We start from the raw sequence: 14,542 nt of genomic DNA, 5'->3' as shown, positions 1-14,542 counted from the left end.
CTCTGGAAAGAAGGAAAGCGAAAAACGAAAAATTGAAAAAAAAAAAAAAAAAAAAAAATCTCCGGGAGTGAAGGGGTTAATAGCCCTGTGTGTCTGTACTGTTATATACTTAGGCTGTTAACTGGTTCATGCAGCATTACAGCAACACCCGATTCGTACACTGTGGCTGGTCCGAACAATGAAAGCAATTGTTACCATCCACCTTTTGTGTCTGTTTGTTTGTAAGCTTGCAAGCAGGGTCCTCATTCCTCTTGGTATCTGTTTTGATCTGTTTATTGTTATGCTGTAATGTCTTTTTTGTCTGTCAAAGTCCCCTCTATAATGTAAAGTGCTGCGGATTATGTTGGCGCTATAGAAATAAAATTATTATTATTACAAAAACTAGTCGAATAGACTTCTGGTTTAACCTGACAGCTGTCCTCCCTTCCACTTCCACTGTTCTGCAGGATGGTTTTATCTGTGTTCCATATTCTGCCCCCATTATGTGCTTTCTTTCTACTTTATAATATTCATGCCTTTTTTCTATTGATATCACTTTATCAGTAAATCATGAATCTTAAGCTTTTGTTTATCCTCAAATATTAAATGAAAGGTTTTCTATTTTGAAGGTCTGATCTTACAAAGCTAACATTATTGGTGCCTTTGTTTTATAATCTCCTTATCTTCTCAGAAAGCCTCCTGTTAGTCACTCAAGTGTGAAAATCCCACCACTACTACACTTTGATGGTGAGGCCTTGTAGTTGGAGATGAAATATGATATAAGCCATTCTTACATCTTGAAGGTTCTTCCTGGTTTTGATAGGTGACTTTTATGACATGTAAATGAAATGTATAAAGCTTACATCTCTGGGGGTTTGGCTGGTGGTGCAAACAGGACCGGGTTTATGATTGCCACTCTACACCGACGAGCAGTAGGGTAGACTAGGTGGCCAAACCAGCTGATTTTGGCATCTAATGTTTATACATGCCTCCTGGGAGAAAAATGAGGGATGCTGCCTAATTTTAACAACACATCCGTGTTTTGTGTTTGTTTTCTGTTTTCTTTTAGGTTCCATAACTTTATTTTTCCCATGCAATAACTGTTTGAGAGCTTATATTTGGCAGGATGATCATTTTTTTTAATGTGATTCTACTTTTGCAGAAGAAAAATACTAAACAAATACAATAATTTTTTGGCTTCTAAACAATCACTATAGATGAGCTTTCCACTAATTTGTTGCAGTTTACATTATGCGAAACAAAGTACCTGAAGAAATGCTGTGAGATATACATTGGTTTACGAAAGTATTCACCCGCCCTTGGCATTTAACATGTTTTACTTCCTCGCAACTTGGAATTTCACAGGTTTTTTTTGTTTTTGTTTTTTGAGGGTTTGCATCAGTACATGCCTACAACTGTGAACATTTGGTTTTGTTTTTATTGTGAAGCAAACAAGACATAGGACAAAATAATTGACAATTTCAATGTGCATAACTATTCATCCCCCTAAAGTCAGTACGAAGCATGTGACTTAGGCCAGAGCACACCAGCGTATGGCATTGGATGCGATATACTAATGACCCTTGGCTCAAGCTATGCTGCGAGCATGAGCCGAGTGTCAGTGCTTTGTGCTCCCATCCTCTCGCTTGAGAGGATCGCAGCACAGGTGCGGAGGAGACAGAGAAAGTAATTTCTCCATCTCCTTTGCTGCCGGCGTATATAGCACTGCACTCAGGTGATATCTGAGTGCAGTGCGATGTTTCACTTGCACCCATAGACTTGTATGGGTGCGAGTGAGCCGAAGCGGCATGAGAAAATAAAAGCAGACCTGAGCTGCTCCGTAGTATAACATGGGGCATAGTTTTATGGCATAGCACTCGGCCTTGTTATATGGTAGTGTGAATCCGGCCTTATGAAGGTACCGTAATTGGTTGCTCCAGAAATTTTTAGGGGCTTCATAGCAAAAGAGTAAATACATATGCAAATGTAAATTTTTAGTTATTTGATCCTATCAATTCAATTTATGCCTATATTTTTCTTACTTTGCCAACGTAGACTCCTCTTATCCCCATACAGAACAAATGCAAAAGCCAGCAGCTGCTGTTCCCACTAAATATTCTGCTATTCAGGCCTTACCGCTTTCTTCACTGGTTTGTCAGGGAGTTGTTCAGCTTTCTAACATATTTGGTTTTCTGTTACTGAAATGTGGAATGTATATTAATAAGTCACAAGCTGTCACCGGCAGCCCTCTGCTCATGCCCTTTTATACCGTTTATCCTGAAGTGATGCCGGAGGTGACGAGGTATGACAAACTCCTGTATGTTATGATAAATATGCATAACTTTAAAATGACTCCCGGAAACCTCACACAAGAATGCATCAACTATACCTGAATACCTCTCTGATGCTGTCTTTATAATTTATTAAGAACACGCAGTCTCAGATTGGGGATTTTTCTAATTATCACTTACTAAGAAAAGTGATCAGAAGAATCCCCGATACCCCCCGAAAGGGCCCGATTTGCTAGCAAAAGTTGAGCATGAATGTCTGGATTTTGGAACCTCTGCATGCAGAGTGGGATCCCACAGCCCTCCGCCACCCATCTTGCACTGAAAGTAAAACTCACTCTTTGCACTAACTCAGGGCTGCCACTTACTTTACTAAGCTGTTACTGAACCGTTCTAAGGATGTTACCATTCGGTAACATTTTTGTAAAGTACACGGCAGCGCTCAGTTAATGTAAAGAATGAGATCTCACTCTTTTATTGTGTGAGAGGTTGTGGAGAGTTGTGGCATCCTGCTCTACATCCCGGGAACCCACAATTTGGAAGTTCAGATAGAAAGTTGATCCCTTTCAGGGGGGCATAAGGGTAACTTCTGGTCACTTTTGTTAATGGGTGATAATTAGAAGAATCACCAATATGGGGCTTCCATCTCTTCTACTAAATAAAAAGGGCAGCCACTGATTGGTAATAGGTATTCTTAAGTATTCATCTATTTAATTTACCATTATATGTTCCTAAAGTTGTGCACCATATTCTTACCCCTTCTTTTAGTTTCCTTTTGTTCTAACCTTGTAGCGAGGAGAGAGAGGAAGACTAAGTCATGGTTGGATTTGGCCATAAGCATTTGATACAGTGCGTACGGAAAGTATTCAGACCCCTTTACAGTTTTCACTCTTTGTTTAATTGCAGCCATTTGGTAAATTCAAAAAAGTTCATTTTTTTTCTCATTAATGTACACTAAATAACAATGTAGAAATTTCTGCAAATTTATTAAAAATGAAAAACTGAAATATCACATGGTCATAAGTATTCAGACTCTTTGCACAAACTCATATTTGCAGTCATATGTTAAAGTTTAGGCACCCCTATTAATGTTAACCTTTTTTCTTTATAACAATTTAGGTTTTTGCAACAGCTATTTCAGTTTCATATATCTAATAACTGATGGACTCAGATATATTTCTGGATTCAAATGAGGTTTATTGTACTAACAGAAAATGTGCAATCTGCATTTAAACAAAATTTGACCGGTGCAAAAGTATGGGCACCCTTATCATTTTCTTGATTTGAACACTCCTAACTACTTTTTACTGACTTCCTGAAGCACTAAATTGGTTTTGTAACCTCATTGAGCTTTGAACTTCATAGCCAGGTGTATCAAATCATGAGACAGGGTATTTAAGGTGGCCACTTGCAAGTAGTTCTCCTATTTGATGCTCCTATGAAGAGTGGCATCATGGGCTCCTCAAAACAACTCTCAAATGATCTGAAAACAAAGATTATTCAACATAGCTTTTCAGGGGAAGGATACAAAAAGTTGTCTCAGAGATTTAACCTGTCAGCTTCCACTGTGAGGAACATAGTAAGGAAATGGAAGAACACAGGTACAGTTCTTGTTAAGCCCAGAAGTGGCAGGCCAAGAAAAATATCAGAAAGGCAGAGAAGAAGAATGGTGAGAACAGTCAAGGACAATCCACAGACCACCTCCAAAGACCTGCAGCTTCATCTTGCTGCAGATGGTGTCACTGTGCATCGGTCAACAATACAGCGCACTTTGCACAAGGAGAAGCTGTATGGGAGAGTGATGCGAAATAAGCCGTTTCTGCAAGCACGCCACTAACAGAGTCGCCTGAGGTATGCAAAAGCACATTTGGACAAGCCAGTTACATTTTGGAAGAAGGTCCTGTGGAATGATGAAACAAAGATTGAGTTGTTTGGTCATACAAAAAGGCGTTATGCATGGAGGCTAAAAAACACAGCATTCCAAGAAAAACACTTGCTACCCACAGTAAAATTAGGTGGAGGTTCCATCATGCTTTGGGGCTGTGTGGCCAATGCCGGCACCTGGAATCTTGTTAAAGTTGAGGGTCGCATGGATTCAACTCAGTATCAGCAGATTCTTGACAATAATGTGCAAGAATCAGTGACGAAGTTGAAGTTACGCAGGGGATGGATATTTCAGCAAGACAATGATCCAAAACACCGCTCCAAATCTACTCAGACATTCATGCAGAGGAACAATTACAATGTTCTGGAATGGCCATCCCAGTCCCCAGACCTGAATATCATTGAACATCTGTGGGATGATTTGAAGTGGGCTGTCCATGCTCGGCGACCATCAAACTGAACTGGAATTGTTTTGTAAACAGGAATGGTCACAAATACCTTCATCCAGGATCCAGGAACTCATTAATAGCTACAGGAAGCGACTAGAGGCTGTTATTTTTGCAAAAGGAGGATCTACGAAATATTAATGTCACTTTTATGTTGAGGTGCCCATACTTTTGCACCGGTCAAATTTTGTTAAAATGCAGATTGCACATTTTCTGTTTAGTATAATAAACCTCATTTGAATCCAGAAATATAACTGAGTCCATCAGTTATTAGATATATGAAACTGGAATAGCTGTTGCAAAAACCAAAATTGTTATAAAGAAAAAAGGTAAACATTAATAGGGGTGCCCAAACTTTAACATATGACTGTAAGTCACATGCTGTCCATTTCTTTGTGATCCTCCTTGAGATGGTTCTGCTCCTTCTTTGGAGTCCAGTTGTGTTTAGTTAAACTGATAGGACTTGATTCGTAAAGGCACACACCTGTCTATATAAGACCTCACAGTTCATGTCAGACCAAATGAGAATCATGAGGTGAAAGGAACTGGCCAAGGAGCTCAGAGACAGAATTTTGGCAAGGCACAGATCTGGCCAAGGTTACAAAAGAATTTCTGCAGTACTCAAGGTTCCTAAGAGCACAATGGCCTACATAATCCTTAAATGGAAGAAGTTGGGGTCCACCAGAAGTTTTCCTAGACCTGGCCGTCCAGCCAAAGTGGGCAATCGTGGGAGAAGAGTCTTGGTGAGAGAGGTAAAGAAGAACCCCAAGATCACTGTGGCTAAGATCCACAGATGCAGTAGAGAGATGGGAGAAAGTTCAACAAAGTCAACTATCACTGCAGCCCTCCACCAGTCAGGCCTTTATGGCAGAGTGGCCAGACGGAAGCCTCTCCTCAGGGCCAGACATATGAAAGCCCGCATAGTTTGCTAAAAAACACATGAAGCGCTCTCAGACTATGAGAAATAAGATTCTCTGGTCTGATAGGACAGACAGAACTTTTTAGTGATCATTTTAAGTGGTATGTGTTAAGTGTCGGGTTCCTGCCTCTGCACAGGGGGAATCCCGAGCCTTGCCTTCCGCGGTCTCCCATTCAGTCCCGGCCGCAGAAGAGGTTGCTCAGCAAAGATGTCGTTCCCATTGTCTTGATCAGGCCAGTGCTGTCGGTTCAGTTGCTGCTGCCATCTCAGGGTCAGCTATAACAGCCTGCACTGGTCAGCAGCGAGCAGCTCCTGGGACTAAGTCCTTCTTTTGGGCTACTGAGCGTGCTCGTGGGTCGTCCTCTCATTGGAGGCCCGGGGTCACCTGCTCAGGTCCTGTCTCAGCTCGGATTGGACCATCTGGAAGGTCCCGGAAGGACGCTGCTATAAAAGGTTCACTAGTATAGACAGTAATTGGTAGTGATGTGTGGATGATGGATGCTTGTGAACCGTTGAATGACTCATTATGAAACCCCTTCCCTTTGATACGCTTGTTAGTTGGGTTTAGATTTCAGAGTCGCGCCAAGTTGTGGCACTGCCTAGCGCTGCAGTGCTCCAAGCTCCTCACACATGCTAGCGCCAGTGTGCGCCACTCTACCTAAGGCACTACACTAATGCAGGTACTGCAGCATCTGTTAGAGCGGCGCTGTGCAAGTCCTATGCGCTTTCCAGTCCTGAGCTTAGGCTGGTTAGTGGCGTCCGCCAGAGCTGCGCTATACACACACAGTGCGGTAAGCAAACATTCAGCTGCACCCTGTGACTGGTAACAGGGCACAGCATTCTATATGTATTTGTCCAGGCATCGCAGTTACGGTGCTAAGCTCTAGTGGGGCTAGAGGGGCTCTAACCCTGTGTCCTTGGGGCTAAGTCCTGTGCCTTAGCACTAGCGCTCTCTTGCCGAGTCCTGTGAGGATAAACAGGCTCTGGCACTTGTTCCAGCGGCTCTGTGAGGTAACAGTTCGCTCCTGTACACACTGGGTCAGCGGTTAACCCGCCGGTGTTTAGTGAATGCTCCGCCATTACTGAGCAGCAGTTTTCTATCTCTGCACTGTGGACCCCAGGTTGCGATCGCACTTCCTTATATTTTATATTTAGTGCGATCCGCAACCCTAAGAGTATGTGTGGAGAAAACAAGGCACTGCTCATCACCTGCCCAATACAATCCCAACAGTGAAACGTGGTGGCAGCATCATGCTATGGGGGTGTATTTCAACTGCAGGGACAGGATGACTGGTTGCAATTGAAGGAAACATGAATGCGGCCAAGTACAGAGATATCCTGGATGAAAACCTCTTCCAGAGTGCTCTGGACCGAAGACTTGGCCGAAGGTTCACCTTCCAACAAGACAATGACCCTAAGCACACAGCTAAAATAACAGGAGAGGCTTCAGTACAACTCTGTGGCCATTCTTGACTGACCCAGCCAGAGCCCTGACCTAAACCCAATTGAGCATCTCTGGAGAGACCTGAAAATGGCTGTCCACCTCCGTTCATCATCCAACCTGATGGAACTGGAGAGGATCTGCAAGGAGGAATGGCAGAGGATCCCCAAATCCAGGTGTGAAAAACTCAATACTGAGCAAAGGGTCTGAATACTGTGGTGTAGTGACCACTGTGTCCACTAGGGTGCTCTGTGTGGGTGTCCCAGGAGAGAGGATGAGTGGCAGGATTCTGAATGATCGTTATGTATCCCAAGGTAGGTGGTCTTGGGATGGAAGCTTGAATATGTATGTTGATCAGCAGAGGTACTGCTGAGCTTTCGTTACACTATCAGGGAAGAGCTTTCCAGGTAGCTGGTGAGACGGGTGGAACCAGCTACCGACAAACCCACCTAGGGGCGGGTATCTAGGATGCCATAGTAACGTAAAGTATATGTGTGTGAATGAGTGAAGGACCTGTGATGAGGTCATAGCCATGTGGTGGGTGTGGCTACGAACCATATAAGGTGGCCAGGGTAGGTCACATGAGGGAATGCTTGGACCCGATTGGTCCGTATGAAAGGTCTGGTCTGCGCTGACGTGAGACTGAATGAGGAAGATATGGCTGCCTTCATAACAGCATGTGTGGACGCTGTGTTTAATGGCTGCAAGTGCCTGAGAGTTCCCAGGGGAGGGAATGAACGTCTGCAGTATGGAGAAGCAGCCATGAGGTAACCCTGACGGGGTGAGATAACGGTGAGACTATAAAGCCTGCGTATTGGACATTGCATAACCTGTGTGACTACAGGGTTAACAGAGTGGAGCTCTGTCATGGACGCTATGCTGTAAGACTGTTACATATTGCTTTGGTTTATGATGCCTGAATAAACCACATGGACTGTTGATGTTTTATGGAAAACCTGTGTCGGATCTGATCATTTTGCTGCCAAGCGAGTGTCCCCAACCTTAATAACAAGCGCTACCTTACAATACTTATGACCATGTGATATTTCAGTTTTTCTTTTTTAATAAGTTTTCAAAAATTTCTACATTTTTTTTTTTTTCGGTCAAGATGGGGTTGCAGAGCGTACATTAATGAGAAAAAAAAAGAACATTTTTTAAATTACCAAAAGGCTGCAATGAAACAGAGTGAAAATCTTAAAGGGGTCTGAATATTTTCCGTACTCACTGTACATGCTGGCCATGAAAATGGCGCCTGCGCACTGTCGGCTGTCGGTTTGTATAGAGATGCGATAGCTGCTGTTGCACAGGCGCTGATGGCGCCATCTTGTTGGAGAAGGAAAAAAGAAATGTTCTACAGCAAGATGGCGCTGCATGCGAGTACGCAGTAGCAGCTTTCGAAGATCGCTGACAGCTGCTGTTGAGCATGCGTGGGCAGTGCCATCTTGGTGGAGGCCATTTTTTTTCTCCAGCAAGATGGCGGCGCCTGCGCAACAGCAGCTATTATATTTCTATACAAACCGATAGCTGCTATTGTGCTGCGCCATTTTCAAAGTGGCTTTTTTTTCCCTCGCTCAAGTACCGTATTTTCCGCTTTGTAAGACGCACTTTTATTCCCCCAAATTTTGGGGGAAAATGGGGGTGCGTCTTACAAAGCGGACATGCCTTACCGGGTGTAGGCCGCAGGGGTGTCTGGGTGTCTCCGAGTGTCCGTCAGTGCTGTGGGTGTCTCCGGGTGCCCAGCCGTGTCTCCACATGCCCAGCGGTGTCTCCGGTTCCCATCCCGGGGCTCTGCCGACATTTTGCGACAGGCCAGAGCCCCGGGGCTCTCTCTCGGTTCCCTCTGTATTGACTCCGACAATATGGCGGCCGCCGCCGGGGGTGGCGCATGCGCTGATGGTGAGCTCGGGACTGAGATCTCGAGAGATGAGATTTCTGAGATCTCAGTCCCGAGATCACCATCAGCGCATGCGGCGCCCCTGGCGGCGGCCGCCATATTGCCGGAGTCAATACAGAAGGAACCGAGAGAGAGCCCCGGGGCTCTGGCCTGTCGCAAAATGTCGGCAGAGCCCCGGGATGGGAACCGGAGACACGGCTGGGCACCCGGAGACACCCACAGTACCGACGGACACCCGGAGACACCTGGAGACCCCTGCGGCCTACTCCCGTTAAATGTCGGCAGAGCCCCGGGCTGCTGCACAGACCCCCCCTGGCAGCAGCACAAGCCCCCCTGGCAGCAGCACAGACTCCCTGGCAGCAGCACAGACCCCCTGGCAGCAGCACAAGCCCCCCTGGCAGCGCGCTGCACATCGGAGCACCCTCTCATCCCTTCCTGCGGCCTGCAGTATCACCCCACTCCTGCCTCCTCCAGCAGCGACCCTGGGACCCCGCTTCACCGCAGCCACCACCCCCGGTAATCAATAAGACGCATGGATTATAAGAAGCACCGCCATTTTATTAAAAAAATATTTTTTTCTTATTTTCTCCTCAAAATTTGGGGTGCGTCTTATAATCCGGAGCGTCTTATAAAGTGGTAAATCTGCAAAAGGGATTAAGAGCACAGTAACCATGCAATTATGCTGCAGAGCAGGTGCTACAGCCGGCACCTGCCTGCAAAGCGTTTTTTTTTTCTTATTCAGTATGTGATGGTATTCATTATGTAAACTAGGGATCAGTGACCTGTCAGCAGTCTGTATTATGAATATATAATCAGAGCGCCATATACACCAGCCCCTCCTTAGGACACGAGCATATCATTAACATAAAACTGAAAATAAAGACTAAGAAAGAGTCACAAGATGGATTTTATCAACCAAGGTATCATTTTATTCAGTATAACGGCACCGACTTGACACTGTGTGTAGGTTACTATGCACATTCCTGGCAACAGGTTCCCTTTAAGCTGATAACTATTACTCCTGACCTCCGCCTACACTTGCATGTTCTGAATGGGGGGAGGTGAGAGCGCTGTACACCTGTGATGGCGGCTTATCTTCCTTGAGAACAAAAGGATTGGGCATGTTGAATGCCAAAAGCCAAGTCCAGTATGGACTCTTGCTATACATTATATGGTCAGCCACTCCTGCTGAAATTATTAAACAAAGAAAAAAAAGGGGAGTACAAGTCCAATATCATAAAAATAAGCAAGGTTTATTAAACATATAGTACTGACAGTTACAGAAATGACAAAAGATATATAAAGGATCAGATAAGTATCTGCTGCTTGTTAGTCCTAAGAATTGACAAAATAAAGTGCTTAGTGCTTATTAACAAATATGGGCCAAACTTGAGGGATATACAAGTAAAAGAGATCCTAACAGGTGCGCATCCTGAAAAAAATCACTATCCCAAGCCATAGTGCTTACCCATATTGAACTCTGCCAAGGACCACAAGCAGCGCCGCCACCGACGCGCGTTTCGCCTCTTTTTCAAGGTGCTGTACTGTGTTGTGTAAGGGGCCGAATTATATATCCTGTTACCAGGTGCTCCAATCAAGCGGCGCGTGTGTCCGGTGTCCTGCCCCGGAAGCTGCATCACCACCGGCGACACCGCGGCGTCGCGTCTCAGACGACGTCACTATGACGTCACTGGCCCGCAAACGCCACTAATGCGCCTCAGCAATGCTCCATGGGCACACACACCGCAGACATGCGCACTGGAGCCAACAGTCTAGGTAATACATCCAAGAAAGGGAAATGGATCCTAAATATAACGGATTGTGCAAAGTGAATATATATATGAACGAATCCAAAAGATTAATGAATACTAGCTAATAACTATATCATTAATGATAGTGAACATAAAAAATACGATCCATTGCAATAGATATTACTGTTGTAAGGTACACCTGGGGTGGATCCGCTAGACCGTGGCAACGAACCTCCCGGGGGCGAGCTGACCAGGTGGACCACCCCCTATACAGGGAGCGTTTGGGGCAAGCCCGCGGGTAACTATTACCACGGCAGCTGGTACCCTGGAGAGTAACGACAGACAGACAGCTAGAGCCGAGTTGGGGGTACAGGACTGACGGTACCGGCCTGGAGACACAGGACAGGCGGGCACGGCTGGGAGACACAGGACAGGCGGGCACGGCTTGGAGACACAGGACCTAGGAGAGAGGAAAAATGGAGAGGTGAACGAACAACGGATGGACAGGACGCGATAGCGTGCATAGAGGGCGGCCAGAATTACTAGGGAAAAGCAGTGATACTCAGGCACCGCTGGCAGGAAGAGGCGGCCAGATATAGGGGCTAGTAGGAGGACTTCCGGGTCGTGACCTAAAGTGGAGGAGGAGCAGGCGCGCGTCCTCAGGAGGAGGAGGAGCGCGCGTGCCCAGGCACAGTATGTGCGCGCGCCCGCCGAGCAGGAGGGGCGGGGGCGTGCACCCGGCGCGGTCCGGAAGACCGGACGAAGGGGACCGCCGGACAGAGAAGAGGAGCCGGGGAGGACCGAGGACGCCGGCGCAGAGGGAAGCAGGATGCCGGAGGAAGGGTAAGCTGCGGCCGGGAGGAGGCAGAGAGAGGAGCGCGCGGCAGCCTCCGCGTGACAGTACCCCCCTCCTTACGCGCCCCCCTCCGCAGTCCGGAAAAGAATTTGGCCAAGATTCGAGGGGCCTGGATGTTCTCTTGGGGCTCCCAGGACCTCTCCTCGGGACCAAAGCCCTTCCAATCAACCAAGAAAAAGGTTCTCCCCTTTTGCTTCCTCATGGCCAAAATATCTTTAACCTCAAATACATCGTCTGCGGAGACAGGCGGAGGTGAGTGAGGGGCCTTAGAAAGGAAACGATTGAAGACGACTGGTTTTAGCAAGGACACATGAAAGGCATTAGGGATACGGAGAGAGGCAGGAAGCCGTAGTTTATAGGAGACATCATTAATACGGGACAAGATCTCAAAAGGTCCAATATAACGGGGACCCAGTTTATGGGAAGGGACCTTGAGGCGAATAAACTTGGAGGCCAGCCAAACTTTATCACCAGGGTGATATGGCGGAGCATCCAGGCGTCTTTTGTCGGCGTGTCTCTTAACTCTGTTACGTACCAACTCGAGAGCGGCCTTGGTCTCCTGCCAGATCCTGGAGAATTCCCCGGTCAGAAGGTCAGCCGCCGGTACACCCGAGGCAGGAGGAACCGGTAGAGGTACACCAGGATGTTGTCCATAGACGATAAAGAAAGGGGACTTGCCTGAAGACTCGCTGGCGTGGTTATTATAGGCGAACTCCGCCCACGGGAGAAGTTCAGCCCAGTCGTTCTGGTGGACATTGGAAAAATGCCGGAGGTAGTTCACCAAGCACGGATTTGTCCGTTCGGCCTGACCGTTGGACTGGGGGTGGTAAGATGAGGAGAAGTCGAGAGTGACATCCATTGATCTGCATAGGGCTCTCCAGAAGCGAGAGGTAAATTGGACTCCTCTGTCAGAAACAATATGTTGGGGCAGTCCATGAAGACGGAAGATGTGCTGAACAAAGGTCTTCGCCAAGGCTGGGGCTGATGGTAAGCCGGAAAGGAGAACGAAGTGTGCCATCTTAGAAAACCTATCAACCACCACTAGGACGACTGTACAGTTGGCAGAGTGGGGTAGGTCCGTAATAAAGTCCATGGCAATGTGTTGCCAGGGGGACGAGGGTATAGGAAGCGGGTGTAGAAGCCCAGAAGGCAGCTGCCTAGGCACCTTGATCTTGGCACAGGAGAGACAGGAGGCGACGAAATCCCGGACATCCTGGGGAAGTCGGCCACCAGTAGTAGCGGGATACCAGGTGAAGTGTCTTCTTAATCCCGAGATGGCCAGCCAGCTTGGAAGCATGTCCCCAGTGAAGGATTCGTCCTCGGTCCTTCTCCGGCACAAAAGTCTTGCCAGGTGGAGGTGAGAGAAGAGAGAGTGGTGCCACCGTGATGAGCCGGGATGGATCCAAGATATGCGTGGGTTCTTCTTCGACATCTGCGGGAAGGAAGGACCTGGACAAGGCGTCAGCTTTGAGGTTCTTGTTGCCTGGGCGAAAATGTAGATCAAAATCGAATCGAGCGAAGAACAGAGACCACCTGGCCTGGCGTGGGTTGAGTCTCTGCGCAGACCGAAGATAAGCTAGATTCTTATGATCTGTGAAGATTGTGAAGGGATGTGCGGCGCCCTCCAATAAGTATCTCCACTCTTCTAGAGCTAACTTGATGGCCAGCAGTTCTCGGTCCCCTATGGAATAATTCCGCTCTGAGGTGGAAAAGGACTTGGAAAAGAAGCCGCACGTGACGAGTTTACCGGAAGAAGATTTTTGAGACAAAACCGCTCCGGCTCCAGTTGCTGATGCATCCACTTCGAGGAAGAACGGTTTGTTGACCTCAGGACGATGGAGTACGGAAGCCGTGGTAAAAGCTCGTTTTAGAGATAGGAAGGCCTCCTCTCCTTCAGGGGTCCAGACGTGCGGGTTGGCTCCTTTACGAATCAAAGATGAGATAGAGCCGGCCAATGAGGAAAAACGAGGGATGAACTGCCGATAATAATTTGCGAAGCCGAGAAATCGCTGAACGGCTTTCACCCCTTGGGGACGTGGCCAGTTGAGCACGGCAGACACCTTCACTGGATCCATACGCAGGCCGAAGTCGGAGATGATATATCCCAAAAATGGAAGGGAGGACTGTTCAAAGACGCACTTCTCCAATTTGGCGTACAGGCGATTCTCCCTCAATCGGAACAGCACTCGGCGGACATCTCTTCTGTGGGTGGACAGATCGGGAGAGAAGATCAGGATATCGTCAAGGTATACAACCACACTGGAGTACAGAAGGTCTCGGAAGATGTCGTTCACGAATTCTTGAAAAACTGCGGGAGCGTTGCACAACCCGAAGGGCATGACGAGGTACTCGTAGTGTCCATCCCTGGTGTTGAAGGCGGTCTTCCATTCATCTCCGGAGCGAATACGGACGAGATTATAGGCTCCACGGAGATCCAATTTAGAGAAGATTCGCGCACCTCGCAGCCGGTCGAACAGCTCGGGGATGAGAGGCAGAGGATATCTGTTCTTGATGGTAATCTGGTTAAGACCTCGATAGTCAATACAGGGGCGGAGAGACCCGTCCTTTTTCTTAACAAAAAAGAAGCCATCCCCAGCGGGAGAAGAAGACTCTCGGATGAAGCCTTTGGCCAAATTCTCTTGTACATATTCAGACATGGCCTGGGACTCGAGTGGACTCAACGGATAGATTCGCCCCCGGGGCGGAGTCGAGCCGGGTACAAGCTCGATGGGGCAATCATATTGCCGGTGCGGTGGAAGAGCCTCTGCCTCTTTCTTATCAAAGACATCTGAAAAAGCCCAATAGGCCGAGGGCAAATCCGCAGGACCCGAGACAGGAGACGCGCATTTGAGGGGTTGTACTGGACGAAGACATCTAGTCTGGCAAACGCAGCCCCAGCGAAGGATGTCTCCGGTCCGCCAATCTAGGACAGGTTCATGCATCCTCAACCACGGAAGGCCCAGGAGCAAGGTGTGGGATAGAGACGGCAGCACGAAGAAGGTTATTCTCTCACGGTGCAGGACCCCGATCTGTAATTCCAGCTCTTCAGTGACCAACGTTACGGTCTCGCGCAAGGGAATCCCG

General features: G+C 47.4%; 1 protein-coding gene across 3 annotated transcripts in view; it reads left to right on the top strand.

Moving 5' to 3' along the window:
• RAPGEF5 (Rap guanine nucleotide exchange factor 5) overlaps positions 1-14,542 on the top strand; it is a 384,903-nt gene that overhangs the window by 119,705 nt on the left and 250,656 nt on the right. Inside the window, exon 2 of one of the 3 annotated variants that reach the window (XM_073581474.1) lies at positions 671-726. The exons of the other annotated variants lie outside the window; for them this stretch is intronic. Within the exon in view, the coding sequence (XP_073437575.1) occupies positions 724-726 (3 nt within the window). The 5' untranslated portion in view covers positions 671-723. The remainder of the gene's footprint in view (positions 1-670; positions 727-14,542) is intronic. 3 annotated transcript variants of the gene reach the window in all.

Source organism: Dendrobates tinctorius, unplaced genomic scaffold (assembly GCF_039654945.1).
Source record: "Dendrobates tinctorius isolate UK_male_01 unplaced genomic scaffold, ASM3965494v1 ptg000070l, whole genome shotgun sequence".
Taxonomy (NCBI): domain Eukaryota; kingdom Metazoa; phylum Chordata; class Amphibia; order Anura; family Dendrobatidae; genus Dendrobates; species Dendrobates tinctorius.
The sequence above is the reverse complement of the archived record's forward strand: the minus strand, read 5'-3'. Positions and strand labels throughout refer to the sequence as shown.